We start from the raw sequence: 14732 nt of genomic DNA on the forward strand, positions 1-14732 counted from the left end.
ATAGCTTCTACCCCCTTGTATTGTAGGTTTAAACCATAGTTTATAGATGTAGGAATATAGTTTGCATGCATGGGTGGGCTTTTTGGAAAGTGTGATTGTGTTTGAAAAAGGTGAAAGACTGTACTTGAGAGAATTATCTGCTTGGACAGGGAAACAGAAAAGGGATTTGAGCGTTCAGTTCACTTAGTGCGAACAAGATAAATGGAGCAGAGGGTGCATCTGTTGGACAATGGGATTGAGGGTTGGCAGAGAAAGATGAGGGCAAGGAATTAGTTCCATCTTTACTATTTTTGCATAACTGATGAGCAAAGGAAATTTTTAATGCAAAATAGACGTACTGCTGATTTAAAGTCATGCCTTGCATTAGTGGTGCTTTTCAATCTGCCTTCCTTCAAAACAAGAGAATGTGCGATATTTCAATATTTTACATATATAGCACAAAGTTTCCCCTGTTACAACCTTAGAGCTATACAGCCACCACATCATAATTGGGCAGTAAAAAGGTTCACCCTCAAACGGAGGGATATGGGTTCTGCTTATGGGAGTGACTGGTGAAAAGCAAAACATTGCTACAATGCCCTTTTCTCCTGGAACTATATTTCAATTCCAAAAAAAAATCTTAAGCTCCCTGGTTCACTCTCTCCAATGTCTTCTAAAAGCCCAACTTTGGTATCTTCCATCTTAAATTTCTTTACTTCCTCTTCAGAGTCAACCTCTCCTTCTTGAAATTGATCTGAGATGTAACTTTATGTAAGGAGCACCATATAAATATAAATTGCTCTCCCCAACTCCCTCTCTAGCCTCTAGGTGGGGCAAACATCACAGGGAATAGCTCATGTTATAAATAAACTGCAAACTTGGAAATCTGAAATGAAAATAAAAAATGTTGAAGATGCACAGGTTGCCAGCATCTTCGTGTAACCCCTTGCAATGTACTTGTAAAAGTTATAGTTCTGTTGGTTTAGTTTAGGAATTTTTAAAAAACAATATTTTTTAATGCATCTGAGGAATAGAGACGAAGAGTAGAGTCCACCAAGCATGAATAAAGGGTAGCAGAGATGAGTAAATTGGGAAATTGTGATTCAGTACTCATTTATGTTGATAAAAGTCTCTAGGTTATAGAAGGAAGGGCAGGGAGGGAGGTTAGGAGCTCCACAGTTTAGTGTTGAGTGAGGGAAGGTATCTCTGAAATCTTGATTTCAACATAATAACATTTATAATGCTTTTGAAAAAAATCCCAATGGATAAACAGCCATTACCAAAAGTGTTTATTTTATTTTTTTTAAAAAAGCAGTACATAGAAACGTGGCAAGGCTTACCCAGTCATGCTCTTTGAGAATGGCAGAGTAGTAAAGGCTTCTGCACAGTTCTCATTACACTCAGCTACAGCAGTGCAATAGATACAGAAAGGATTCAGTGATTCATTCACCACCCTCTTCTATGGCAGCTTATGCATTTTCAAGCAACATCATAAAAGGTACCAAATATTTTCAGTGTAACTTGATCACATTTCGTTGGCAAAATGCGGAAAGGAAGAACAAGAGATACAATCAGAACTCTACAGCTAAAGCCCAAGTAAAACTGATACTTCATTTTTCATATAGTTCAGGTATTTCCCAGTTGATAGGATCGCATGCATTCTCCATAATCATACCAGCAAAGTAGTGAAATTGTTAATAAATGAGAACATCAGTGTTTGCCCCCACAACAAACAATACTCTTCTGCACATGCTCAGTTGGACCATTCATGCTCCAAGTCATAAGTCACTCTGGCATCACAAAAACCTGTTAAAGTCAATTCTTTACAAATATTCAGTACAATGACTGCTAAATCCAGACAATAAAATACCAATAAAAACATAGTAAATATATTTACAATATACAATCCAATCTGCACCAAAGATGAACATACTTAAGTGTACTTGCTGCAGCTTCAGATTCTTCTCCAATACTATTATAATTCTGTCTTTGAATAAAGATGAAGGTTTTGTGAACATGAAAAACGTATAATCCATGTTTTTCAAAATACGAATGGGTTTTACAAAGTACTTGCGCAGGGTCCAGTGGTCCTTGTGACAACAACAGATACAGTATGAACACAACTAACTCTTCTTGTGAAGGAATTTCATTTTATTTCCTGCAAGAGATGTTCAATTTCATTAGTGTAGTTATACAGTAGAAAGAGTCATTCCAGAAATCCCTCAAAGGCCTCATTTATGGGATCTTATTGGGATTTTTAGTTTTTGTTGCAAGGATGATAGGCTGTGACCTGTAGAGCACCACAAGGATCAGTACTGGGGCCTCTGCTATTCACAATCCATATTAATGACTTAGACGAAAAGACAGAAAGTAATGAATCTAAGTTTGCTAACAATACAAAGCTAGGTGGGAATGCAAGCTGTAAGGAGGACACAAAGAGGCTGCAAACAGATATAGACATGTTAAGTGAGTGAGAAACAAGATGGCAGATGGAGTATAATGTGGGAAATTTTAAGATTATTCACTTTGGTCATAAGTATAGAAAAGCAAAATATTTTCTCAAAGATGTGAAACTTGCAAACTTTAATGTTCAGAAAGATTTGGTGCACAAAAAGTTAGCATTCAGGTACAGCAAGCAATTTAGGAAAGCAAATGGAATGTTGGCCTTTATTGCAAGGGAATTGGAGTACAAACTAAAGAAGTCTTACTACAATTGTACAGGGAAATACTGTGTGCAATTTTTGTCTCCATGTTTAAAGACTTGCATTGGAAGTTGTGGTAAAGTGAGGAGTACAGCAAAGGTTCACTAGACTGTTCCCTGGGATGAGTTGGTTGTCCAATGATGAGAGGCTGAGCAAATTTGGTCTGTATTGTATGGAGTTTAGGAAAATGAGAGGTGATCTCATTGGAACAGTCAAGATTATGAAGGAGCTTGAAAGGATAGATACTGATACATGTTTGCCCTGTCTGGAGAGTCTAGAACAAGGGGCAACATCCATGCAGCACTGAAACAAAAACAGAAAATGTTGGAAAAACTCAGCAGATCTAGCAGCGTCTGTGCAGAGAGAAACAGAGTTAATGTTTCGAGTCCGTATGATCCTTCTTCACCTCTGTTTTTGTTTCAGATTTCCAGCATTCCATTATTTTGCTTTTATACATGCAGCACTGCCCCTTTCAGCCCCTGGGCTTCATTTTTGCTAATAAGTCTATTATGTAGTACTTTATCAAATGCTTTTTGAAAGTCCGTATACATAACATGTGCTGTACTATCCTTATCCACACTCTCTGTTACTTAATTATATATTTAAGGAAGGATATATTTGCATTGGAGGCAATTCAGAGGAGGTTCACTAGGTTGATTCCTAGGATGAAGTGGTGCCTTAAGAGGAAAGATTGAGTAGATTGGGCCTATATATTAGAATTTAGAAGAATGAGAGGTGAACTTATTGAAACACTTAAGATTCTGAGGGGGCTTGATAGGGTAGATGCTGAGACCATGTCTTGGGGGAATATAGAACTAGGATGCAGAGTGTCAGAAATAAGGCGTCTCTCATTTGAGATGGAGATGAGGAGGAATTTCTTCTCTCAGAGGGTCATTAATCTTTAGAACTTTCTAACCCAGAAAGCTGTGTAGACTGGATCATTAATATGTTTATGACTGAGTTAGACAGATTTTTGATTGACAAAGGAGTCAAGGGGTATGAAGGGGGCAGGAAAAACATGGGGTCAAGACCATGATCAGATCATCCATGATCTTACTGAATGGAGGAGCAGGCTTGAGGGGCCAAATCGCTTACTCCTGCTCCTACTTCTTATGACTTTATGTTTCAAAGAATGCAATCAAGTTAGTCAACAAAATTTGTCATTAACAAATCTGTGCCGACTGTGATTTTTTTAACCCATAATTTTCCATGTGATAATTTGATGTTTATGCTAATTTTGTTGTACTGTACACTTGGTGCTTTATTTTCAGTTTAGTCATAGAACAAAGTAATAAACAAATTGAAAGCTCAACCCATTTGTATCCTAATTGAACATTTGGGGCTCTACTGCCAGCACAGGGCTCTTATTTGAATATACAAGGAGCTTATTGCTTGTTTATGGTAGGTGCTCTGTACAATTAAAAGTAACCTGAGCCATTATAGGTGCCGGTTCATTTGCAACACAGCTCACAATGCAAAATTTGGAGATCTAACGCCAACGTTATGGCAGAAAAATGGAAGGTTGTGATACACCACTGCAATTTAATGTAATCTTTTAGCAATTCTAAAATCTTGTGTAAAAGTACACTCACCAAGACCTTTCAGAAATTTGTTCACTCCACTCTGTTCTGTGTCTGGCAGCTCCTCCAAATATTGCTCAACTCTCTGCTCAAACAGACCTAAGGCGAAGAAAATAAGATATCACTAAATGAGGCATTAAAAGCAGCTCCAACTTAATATATGATTTCTGCCTACTGTTAAAATAGAGTTCAAAGCCATTAGAAAATTATTTAGTGATGTTTACTGTCGCATGATTCCTAATAAGGGATTCACTGAAGTAAGCCAGAAGGAAAAAACAGTTTGGACCAGTACTCTTATTTCCCAGTTTTTAACTGGTGTTTCATTTTAAGGTATACCAGACCAGTTCAGACCAGTATCCTTATTTACCAGTTTTTACTGTTTTTGCCTTCTGGGAAATTACCTAAGTTTAGCATGACATTCACCATTCATTTCAGTCATAGTTTTAGTCAGGAGAATCATTTACATCTTCAATTGGTGAACTCTAGCAAGCCCTCCTAGCAATATTAAGTTCACCCACAACACAAACCTGCAGAAAATTGTAGAGAAAGCCCTATGTAGAGAGTCCTGCCAAATGACAGCAAATTGCCAAGAGTGGGCATATTTCTGTCACTGACTTTACAATTCAATGGCCAAGATTTCCTCTGTGCTAATGTATAACATTGCAAACTCTTATTTAAAAAAAACACATTTAAGATTTTTCTGCAAACTGTACAGAGAAAATCTTTTCCCAGTGTTCGCATTTTATTTACTGGAGCAAATATTGAAGCTACTCAGGAATTCAAGTGGCAGAAGTTGAAATTTTCCTGATTCTTCAACTGCAGGGAATGTTTATCCTGAATGCAGTTGTTGCAAGCTGGGTGGCCTTACTGAGCTGCCAGCAGCTGCAAATGACAAGGTTTTGTTTTACAAGCATCTCAACAGAAAATGCAGCCACCAGGTTTTAAATATTTCCAGCCAAATAAAGTATGCCTGAGGGCAAACTCTGCTCACCATTAGCAGTCATAAAACCAAGCCTACGTATGTTATAGCCGGCTTCTCACATGGCCAGGTCAATAAAACCTGGCGAGGGCAAAGTCAGACACATTAAGGATGTGGCACTTTCATTATACTGGGGAGGCATCTGTAGGGAGGGTACAAAGAAATGCTTCCCTTGCAACAAGATGGAAGATTCATATGGCTTAGTGAAAGCACTTAGTCTGAGCCCCAGTAGACACAAACAATGCTTCATTTCCAATCACATCACCCTTTACAGAAAAATTAAGAATTCAGTGTTGAAGACAATCAGGGAGAAAATGGCAATTTCAAGAATGGTCTCTGCTCATTACTAATCAACATTAATTTGAAATTTTAATATGAATTGTTCAAGTTTAGACTTAGAAAGGTTTAGAATTTTACAAGTGATCACTAAATATTCTGATTTATTTTATGTTTGATTATGAATTGTGTTTTGATGTAACTGCATGTTGATTTGATATTGCTGCACACTGGTATGAGCTGTAACATATTGGAGCTTTTAACAACTTCCTTTTTATGGTTGTGCTTGTCTCTGAAGTGGTCTGGGCATTTTTCATTTGTCTGTCTGTAAAGTGACTTTGCAAACTTAACCCAGTTCATAGTGGGTTTCAGCTGACCACAGCAACTGCCACTAAATGGAAATCTCCCTTAAAAGGCCATAAGGACTTGCAACTGTGGAAAATGCCACCATGTCACTCCTCACCCCTGCTCTCCTGCCCTGCACCACTGCCGACACCCCATTAGGGCCAACCCAGAAATATTGGCATTGGTTCAGATCCTAGTTTTCAACTGTCCCAGCAATTCAACATTGGTATGGCTGTGGATTTCTGACTTTAAGCAGTTTAGGAAAATTTTCCTTTGAGACAACCGCATTCAAATCTATATGATTGTGCCAATCATCCTCTGGTCTTCTGAAGGAAGTAAAGATGGATATTCCTCACCCTTTTCGTGTGGAACACTTGGATTGCTGGGACCAAAGGTGAGGAAAAAGGACAATAAGAAATTGGCTTATTGGGTATTAGGCCCTTTTATGTTTCCCCAAGCAGTTTTCCTAGGGCTACTCTTGAGGATGGAGCATAGATTGTATCTGCAGCTTGGTTAGTGCCATTCAATAGACAAACGAGATGTTCCCAGTCTCTTTCCACATTTTCTATTATGACCCCTGTGCAAGATGTAACTGTTACCTATCTCGAACCCCTGCCAGCCAGACGTTCCACAGGGATCGTGGAGGCAGGTCAAAGTCTGGACATAATGTGCCTCTCACTTCATGTTCCCTTTGCCTGTGCTAGGCTCCAACACAGGATGGACCTGTGTTGGAGTGCGCCTGGGCCATGTAAATAACCTGGGAAAGGAAACTGTGACCTTCCTACACTTATGGAGGAGCAGTAGACTTTAGGGGCATCGTTTTTGTCCAGCACTGGGCTGCTGTTGGAGCAGGAGATTTGCTCTATAATATTAAAAAGCGGTTCTGTTCAACAGTTTTATTTGCATCATTCTAAGACAGCTCATGTGCAACCGGTCTTGTGTAGCACATTGCAAATACCCATATATAAGGTTTATAGATTGGGATTTTCTGGCCCCGTTGCGGGCGAGGCGGCAGCCCAGCCAGAAAACATTGACTTGCAGCGGGACTGGAAGATCCCGGCGGCGGGCAGGTGCAGAAAATCCCGCTCATAGACATTAGTCCAAGTGGAATTGGTACAGTATTGTATCTTTTGTTATTTTTGCACCTGAAGAGGGAATGAGTTAAAAGTTTTGTAAAAATAATGCAACCTAATGTACTGTCTCTTATTTGTGTGTTTGTCAGCTATAGCTCAGTTGGTACCACTCTCACTTCTGAGTCAGAAGGTTGTAAGTTCAAGTCCTACTCCAGCACAAAATTCTAGACTGGCACTCCAGTCCAGTACTGAGGGAATGCTACATGTTCACAGTACCATCTTTTGGATCAGCTTTTAAACTGAGGTGTTGCCTGCCCTTTTTTTTTTGGACGTAAATGTTCCCTTGGCCATATTTCGAAGAACAGCAGGGGAATTATCCCTGGTATCCTGGCAATTATCTATCTCTCAATCAACATCACAAAAAGTTTATCTGGTCATTACCACATTATTTTGTGCAAACTGGCTGCCTCATCTCCTACAGTACAATTGTGACTAGACTTCAAAAGTACTTAATTGCTTGTAAAGCATATTGAGATGTCCTGAGGTCACAAAAGGCACTATATAAATGCAAATTTTTTTTAAAGTTTATAGTTGAATCTTGGTGTAATGGAGTGTCAGCCTTTTGCTATCTTATGTGTAGAAGATCATGGGAGCGGTAGGAATAATGCAATCTGTTTAATTCCAGGGTAACACTACAGTACCAGATACTGTGCCCATCAGATAATACTGTGGTTCATGGAAAACAAGAACTCTGCTATGGGAATGGTCATTAGTGCTGAGCTTGAGAAATATGTCTGTAAAGCTTAAAAACATGCCAGTTTTGAAGATTCTTGGGTAACTATGGCTTGCGCCTCAACTAACTGCTCTCCAATATCCTCCTGGGGTAAATATCATTTAGGTCTAGTGACTTATCTATATCCAGGGCATTAATATTTTTAACACCTTTTCCTTTAGAAGATATATCTCCATTTGCGGCTTTTCCAAGTATAATAAGGTCCTTTTCATCTCATCTTTAACTATCCCTTTACTTCTTTGTGTTTATATAAGCTTGTGATATTTCCTTTTGTGCTGACCTACAGTTTTTTTATTCAAATTCTTCCTTGCCTTCTTAGTTATATTTTTAACTTCCCTTCTTTGTTATATTCTCAGTTTTTTCCATATTATTTCTCCTATATTTTTCAATTGCCTGGCGAGGGAGCTTAACTTTGGATCTGCTGTACACACACTCGTTTGTGTGAAGAAGGAGAATAAGAACAGCTAATCAATGGTGTAGACATAATGATAACTTATAGCTAATAAGTTATGTAATTAACACAAAAGTAATCAAATTTGAGGGGTTTTGATGCTTATGGTACACTACAGGGAAGCAGAAGATGAATGGTGTAACAAGTAGTGAAAAAATGGGGCCACAGTTTAACAAACAAAAACAGTTAGCCATGTGAGGGCAATAAAGCTCTGTTCCATTAGATAGCTTTCACATGGTGGCATTTGTCACTGGAGTGCCATAGGAGGAATAATTAGATGTTAGAAACTAAAGCAAACACCCTCACCTTCTTAAAGCTCCTATTATTCAAATTCAATTGCTGCTCCACTGCCCATTCTATTATAGTCAGTGGATGTGTACTTTGTGATTTTTGTAATCTTAAAATTATTGCCAATAACTGGTTGAGGCAAATGCTCGACTGAATTAATTTTTAAAAATTCAAGTACTGCCCAACCTTGTGTGACATTCAATGACCTGTCCATGTATTAAGATCACCTTTGTTACAGTGTGGCACTTAGACTCATCACTCCTTCTAATAGGAGGGTCATCCCTTCAAAAAATTGGTTTTTGCACCAACAATTAACATCAATTAACTGAGTTTAGTGACAGGTAATATGTTACTAAATTGTGCTCTTTTAAATAGCCTGGGAAAATCTGTTATCAGCCATTGGATCCATAATCAGGTCTATGCTATCGTGCTCTTCATTATTTTATTTCTATTTTGTGTAAGTCTTTGTAATTATATTTAAAAAGTCATAATGTCCCTATGCGCATTTTGCTCCCAGAACAGGGCATGGATGTGTTAAAATAATATCCAGTTGGTTATACTGTTTTGAACGGTGATACTATCTCCACTCTCTATATAAACCATATGCTGCTCAAGGCACTGGATTTTTCTTTGAAGGATCAAAGGTAAGCATAAAGCTGTGAGTTGTGTCCTATTTCTTCTGCTAGATTTTTTATTGTTATATCATTGTGTCATGTGTGTGGCACTTTCAGGATAGTAATTAGGGACTTAAATTCCTCTTAGCAAAAGGGGAGAGAATATTGCTTTTTATCCCCAGTAATTAACTGCTCACAACCAATGTCATAGGAATGTGCAGTTTTGACAGGTGTAATTTTAAAGTGTGCTTTTGTTAATAAGTTCTTACATATGGAAAAATGCAGATTGTCCGCAGCGCGCCTGCCAAGCAAAATATCACGAGAATGTAAGATGATGTCGGGATGCTCGCCCGATGTTATCACACAAAATTTTACTCCCATGTGGGTCGGGCGCGCGCCCACCCAACGAGGGAAAAATTTTTCCCCAAGTTTGCAATAGTGGCGTAATGTGTAACAGAAGCAGACCTGGAATTGTGGGACACAGTTCATATGTAGATGGATACAAGAGATACCCATTGCCCAGTGGGTATGGCAATGCATTAATGAGGTAATTAGGATGGCAAGACCCAAGGAAAGGAAAGGAGACAATTCTTTGAAATCTCAACTAGTACAGAGAGGCTGTTTTTATGTACTTGGAATTATTTTCTTATCCTTTCATGGGATGTGGGAATTTTGTTGTCCATCCCTAATTGCCCTTGAACATAGTGGCTTGCTAGGCAATTTCAGAGGGCAGTTAAGATTCAACCATATTGTTGTGGGTCATGGAGGCCACAGTGGGTAAGGATGGCAGATTTCCTTCTTTAACAGAGTTTTAAGATGAGTTTTTACAACAATTGATGATTATTGTCATGTTCACCATTACTGGGGCCAACTTTATAAATCTAGATTTTATTAACTGAATTTCCACCAGCTGCCATGATGGGATTTGAACCCATGCTCCCAGAGCATTAATCTGGACTACTAGTCCAGTCACATTACCACTACACCACAATTTCCCCAGTGACAAAGCAATAATATTTAATGATGGATATTAGAAACTTTGGAATATTTAAACTGTGAAAATCAGCTGTCAGTACAACAGATTTTGACTTCCTAACTTGGGTTGTGTCCACCAAAAGTATTTGAACTATATATACTGGCGTGAAGTACTGATGGTTACTGATCTGTCACTGAGGGTAAGAGAAATTTGAGCTGCTGAATTAAGAATATGGCCATATTAAAGCATATCACATTCAGTAGTAAAATTCTGAATTGCCTTGGTAACAATATGTTAAAAGAAAGAGACAATTCAGAATGTGTTCGTTGTGAAGTGTACTGTGATGATATCAGTGTAGGGCTAAATGCTACGCCCTTAGATGCTCCAGCTCTACCTTTTGCCCTGCATTTTCGCAGTTCCCTGTCCTGTATGAATCCAGCAAACATCTGCGACTCCATGAAGACCTCTAGAAACCGTCGGATACTCTTGGAAGCCACTGACTTGCGGAAAGCTTCTCTTTGGAATATTCGTTCATTCCTCTCATTTTGGGTCAGAAATAAAGAATAATGGCCGACTGTTTCCACAAAGAAGCGAATGAAGGCTTCTGAGACCAGATTGCTCAGCGTGTTGCACTCTGTGTTGGGATGGAGATAAAGTAAAATTTTAAAACAAATTACAAACTTCATTATAGAGATGTTTTTGAGCTTAGCTTCTCACCCCTTTTCAGTAATTTTATTCCATTCCCTGTTTGCAACATGGGTGGTTCATGCGACACTGGTGATAGCAGACAAACAGTTGTTTAAGATTCATGAGTTACAACTTGCATTTCTGGTTGCCAGGCATTCCCCAATGCTTGGAGAAAATGTACATGGGTGAGAGAGTGAAAAACAGTCTAATTATGTCCTCCTGAACAAACATGTCCATGCCCAACATCAGTGTTTTTGGGGGCCTGGTCAGTGTGTCAGTGTTTGTAGATACCATTAGCACAGATTGTCCACCTCTTCCAATGTCCAAAGTTCTGCTCCTCCCTAGATCTTGCTGCTAAAACACAGATTCAGGCCTTCCTTTAGTGTCACTGCCTGTGCTACTAGCAGGAATTGTGACCACAGTGCACTGCCAGAAGGGTTTCTTGCTTACAATATATAGGGGCTACAATCTATACATTTGTCCTGACAACAGGATGAAAAGGAGAGAAATATTTATTCCAAACTTGACAGAGCACTAAGGGGCAGAATATTACGCTTGGTGTGCAGGTGCGCATCTGATACGCCCGAGTGTAAAATGATGTGGGATGACGTCAGGTGAGCGTCCCGATGTCATTGTGCAGTCCTGCCATATGTTGGCGGGCGCATGCCCGCCGACAATTAAAAGGCCTATTAAGGCTATTAAGAAGCTAAAAGAAATCAAATTTACGCTGCCTGTCCAACCTAATGGTTGGCGGGCAGGCGAAAGACCAAGCAGCCTTTACATTTTTTAGGAAACCTCATCCAAGGGTGGGATGAGGTTTCCCAATGCAAAGAAACATCAGGTAAAAATTATATTTTTGAATTAAAAACATGTCCCAGCCCATGTGACAGAGTCACATGAGGGGACATGTTTTATGACTATTTTATTTCCTTTATTTTTTTCTTAAGCAGTGCTTCATCTCCCTGAGGCAGCTCCGTGCCTCAGGGAGATTGAAGCGCTCTTTCACGTGTATGTGAGAAGATTGCGCTCGGCCTGCTCGTCATCCTCCCCCCAGGCAGCACTCAGCGCTGCTGCTCCCGTTCCTTGCTGGTCAGGCCTTAATTGGCTCACCAGCGTGAAATCACGTTATGGAGCCGATCACGGGCGGTGGTTGGCTTCCCGACCACCCCCGCTAAGGAAAAAACTCTGCCCAAGGAGCTGGATAAGTGGATGGAATTGAAATGGGCATCAACGACTATGAGAGAAATGAGGGAATAGGAAAATGAACATACGTACATGCAAATTAGTGGCAGGGCTAAGCCACTCGGCCCCTCGAGCCTGCTGAGCCATTCAATAAGATCATGGCTAATCTGAATGTAATCCCTCAACCCCACATTCCTGCCTACCCCCGATAACCTTTCACCCCCTTGTTAATCAAGAATCTATCTAGTTCTGTCTTAAAATATTCAAAGACTCTGCTTCCACCACCTTTTCAGGAAGAGAGTTCCAAAGACTCACAACTCTCTGAGGGGAAAAAATTTCTCCTCATTTCTGTCTTAAATGACTGACCCCTTATTTTTAAACAGTGACCCCTAGTTCTAAACCCTGCAACAAGAGGAAACATCCTCTCCACATCCACCCTGTTCCAACCCCCCAGGATCTTAAAGGTTTCAATTAAGTTGCCTCTTACTCTTCTAAATTCCAGTGGATACAAGCCTAACCTGAACACTGTTTCCTCATAAGACAACCCTCCCATTCCTGGTATTTGTCTAGCAAACTTTCTTTTAACTGCTTCTAATGCACTTACATCTTTCTTTAAATAAGGAGACCAGTACAGTACACAGTATTCCAGTACACAGTACACCAGTGCCCTATATAACTGATGCATAACCTCCCTATTTTTGTAATCAATTCCCCTCACAATAAATGATAACATTCTATTAGTTTTCCTAATTATCTGCTGTACCTGCATACTAACCTTTTGTGATTCATGCACTAGGACATCCAGATCCCACTGAATCTCAGAACTCTGCAATCTTCCTTTTTATTCTTCCTGCCAAAGTGACCAATTTCACATTTGCCCACATTATACTCCATTTACCAGATCTTTGCCCACTCACTTAACCTATTTATGTCACTTTGTAGCTTCCTTACATCCTCTTAACAATTTATTTTCCTATCTTTGTGTCGTCAGCAAATTTAGCCGCCATTCCTTCAGTCCTTTCATCAAAGTCATTTATATAAATTGCAAAAAGTTGAGGCCACAGCTCTGATCCCTGCGGTAATCCATTCGTCACATCCTGCCAAACATAAAAAGATGCATTTATGCCAACTCTCTGCTTTCTGTAAGCTAACCAATCTTCTATCCATGCCAATATATTAACCCCTACACAATGAGCTTTTATTTTCTGCAATGTTTGATATGACACTTTATCAAGTGCCTTCTGGAAATCTAAGTACAGTACATCCCTGTATCCACAGCACATGTGACTCCTTCAAAGAACTCCAATAAATTGGTTAAACATGATTTCCCTTTTACAAAACCGTGTCGACTCTGCCTGATCACCTTGAATTTTTCTAAGTGCCCAGCTATAACATTTTTAATAATAGCTTCTAACATTTTCCTTGTGACAGATGTTAAACTAACTCTCTGAGAGTTTCTTGCTTTCTGTCTCCCTCCCTTTTTAAATAAAGGAGCTTTATTTGCTATTTTCCAATCTAATGGAACCTTCCCCGAAACTAGGGACGATAATTAACATGGCAGTGCACCTAAATGGGTTTCAAATCCAAGCTGATGGTTCCACCAGGACTTATCATTCAAGAACTGGGGCTGATTGCCCTGCAGTTACATGACTTTTCATGTAGATTCTTTTGAGGGTTATGCCTAGCAAGCACAAAGCCTGCTCTAGAGCAATTTCCTTTTTTTATGTTTTGATGGGATGTAGGTGTTGTTGGCAAGGCCAGCATCTGTCATCCATCCCTAATTACTCTCAAACTGAGTGACTTATTAAGCCATTTCAGAGGGCAATTAAGAGTCAACCACATTACTGTGGATCTGGAGTCACATGTAGGCCAGACTATGTGAGAACAACAGATTTCCTTCCCTAAAGAACATTAGTGAACCAGATGGGTTTTTATGACAATCAATGATAGTTGTCATGGTCACCATTACTGAGGCTAGCTTTCAATTCCAGCTGCCAAAGTGGGATTTGAATACATTTCCCCAGATTATTAGTCTGGGTTTCTGGATTAGTAACCCAATGACATTACCACTACACCACTCTCTCCCCCTTTAAACCATCAATAATGTTAAATTGCACCGACTCCTCTGGGTTCCTCAGCTCCTCTCTCACCAACCCCTGGATTCTCTGGCTGTCTTACCCAGGCTCCTCTTCTCACTCTTGCACCCCCAGCATCTCACTGACCCCACCATCCCTCCACAACCTCAGTTCCTCTCCCACCCCACAAACTAGGCAATCCTTGCACCATTGGCACCTCGCTACAAACTCCTGGCTCCTGTACCCCCAGCACCATAGGCTTCACCACTCCCAACCTCCCCATTCTCCCAGCACCTCCCCACCTCGGTTCCTCAGTCCCACCGATGTTGGAAACAGCACGGTAGAGGGGAAAAACCCAGGGAGTCGGGGGAGCTGTAATTCAAACTCAGGCACAGCTATTTTGCCACCATCAAATGAGAAATTTCAAAGAATCAAGGAACACTTACATATTGTTGAGCTGTACACATAATTCAAAAGCCTTCAGCTCATGACATCAAAAAAAGGCATGGCTTTGCTAGCAATGCACCATGTCGCTAGGCCTCTGCTCTGACTTTGTCATTGGATCCATGAAGCAGCTGGAAGAGCAAGTTCCCACTACAGCCTATGACCAAGGTAGGGTTGTACTTCTTCATGCAGTCGGTGGTGTTGAGATTTCGCTTTAAGCAAGAATATGCTAATGAGTGAGTAGCTAGGATGTAAACCATGTGACTGACAGACATTGTTCAGAGGAGC

The 14732-nt window shown here is 40.0% G+C and overlaps 1 protein-coding gene across 3 annotated transcripts in view; it reads right to left on the reverse strand.

Moving 5' to 3' along the window:
- Nucleotides 1-1255: 1255 nt before the first annotated feature.
- dennd2b (DENN domain containing 2B) overlaps nt 1256-14732 on the reverse strand; it is a 521499-nt gene continuing 508022 nt past the window's right edge. For all 3 annotated transcript variants that reach the window (XM_041196869.1, XM_041196870.1, XM_041196868.1), the window contains 3 exons: nt 10451-10690; nt 4274-4360; nt 1256-2137 (listed from right to left, as the gene is read on the reverse strand). In XM_041196869.1, coding sequence (XP_041052803.1) covers nt 2103-2137; nt 4274-4360; nt 10451-10690 — 362 coding nt within the window. In that variant the 3' untranslated portion in view covers nt 1256-2102. The remainder of the gene's footprint in view (nt 2138-4273; nt 4361-10450; nt 10691-14732) is intronic.

The sequence above is a fragment of the Carcharodon carcharias genome, chromosome 10, assembly GCF_017639515.1.
Source record: "Carcharodon carcharias isolate sCarCar2 chromosome 10, sCarCar2.pri, whole genome shotgun sequence".
Lineage (NCBI taxonomy): Eukaryota > Metazoa > Chordata > Chondrichthyes > Lamniformes > Lamnidae > Carcharodon > Carcharodon carcharias.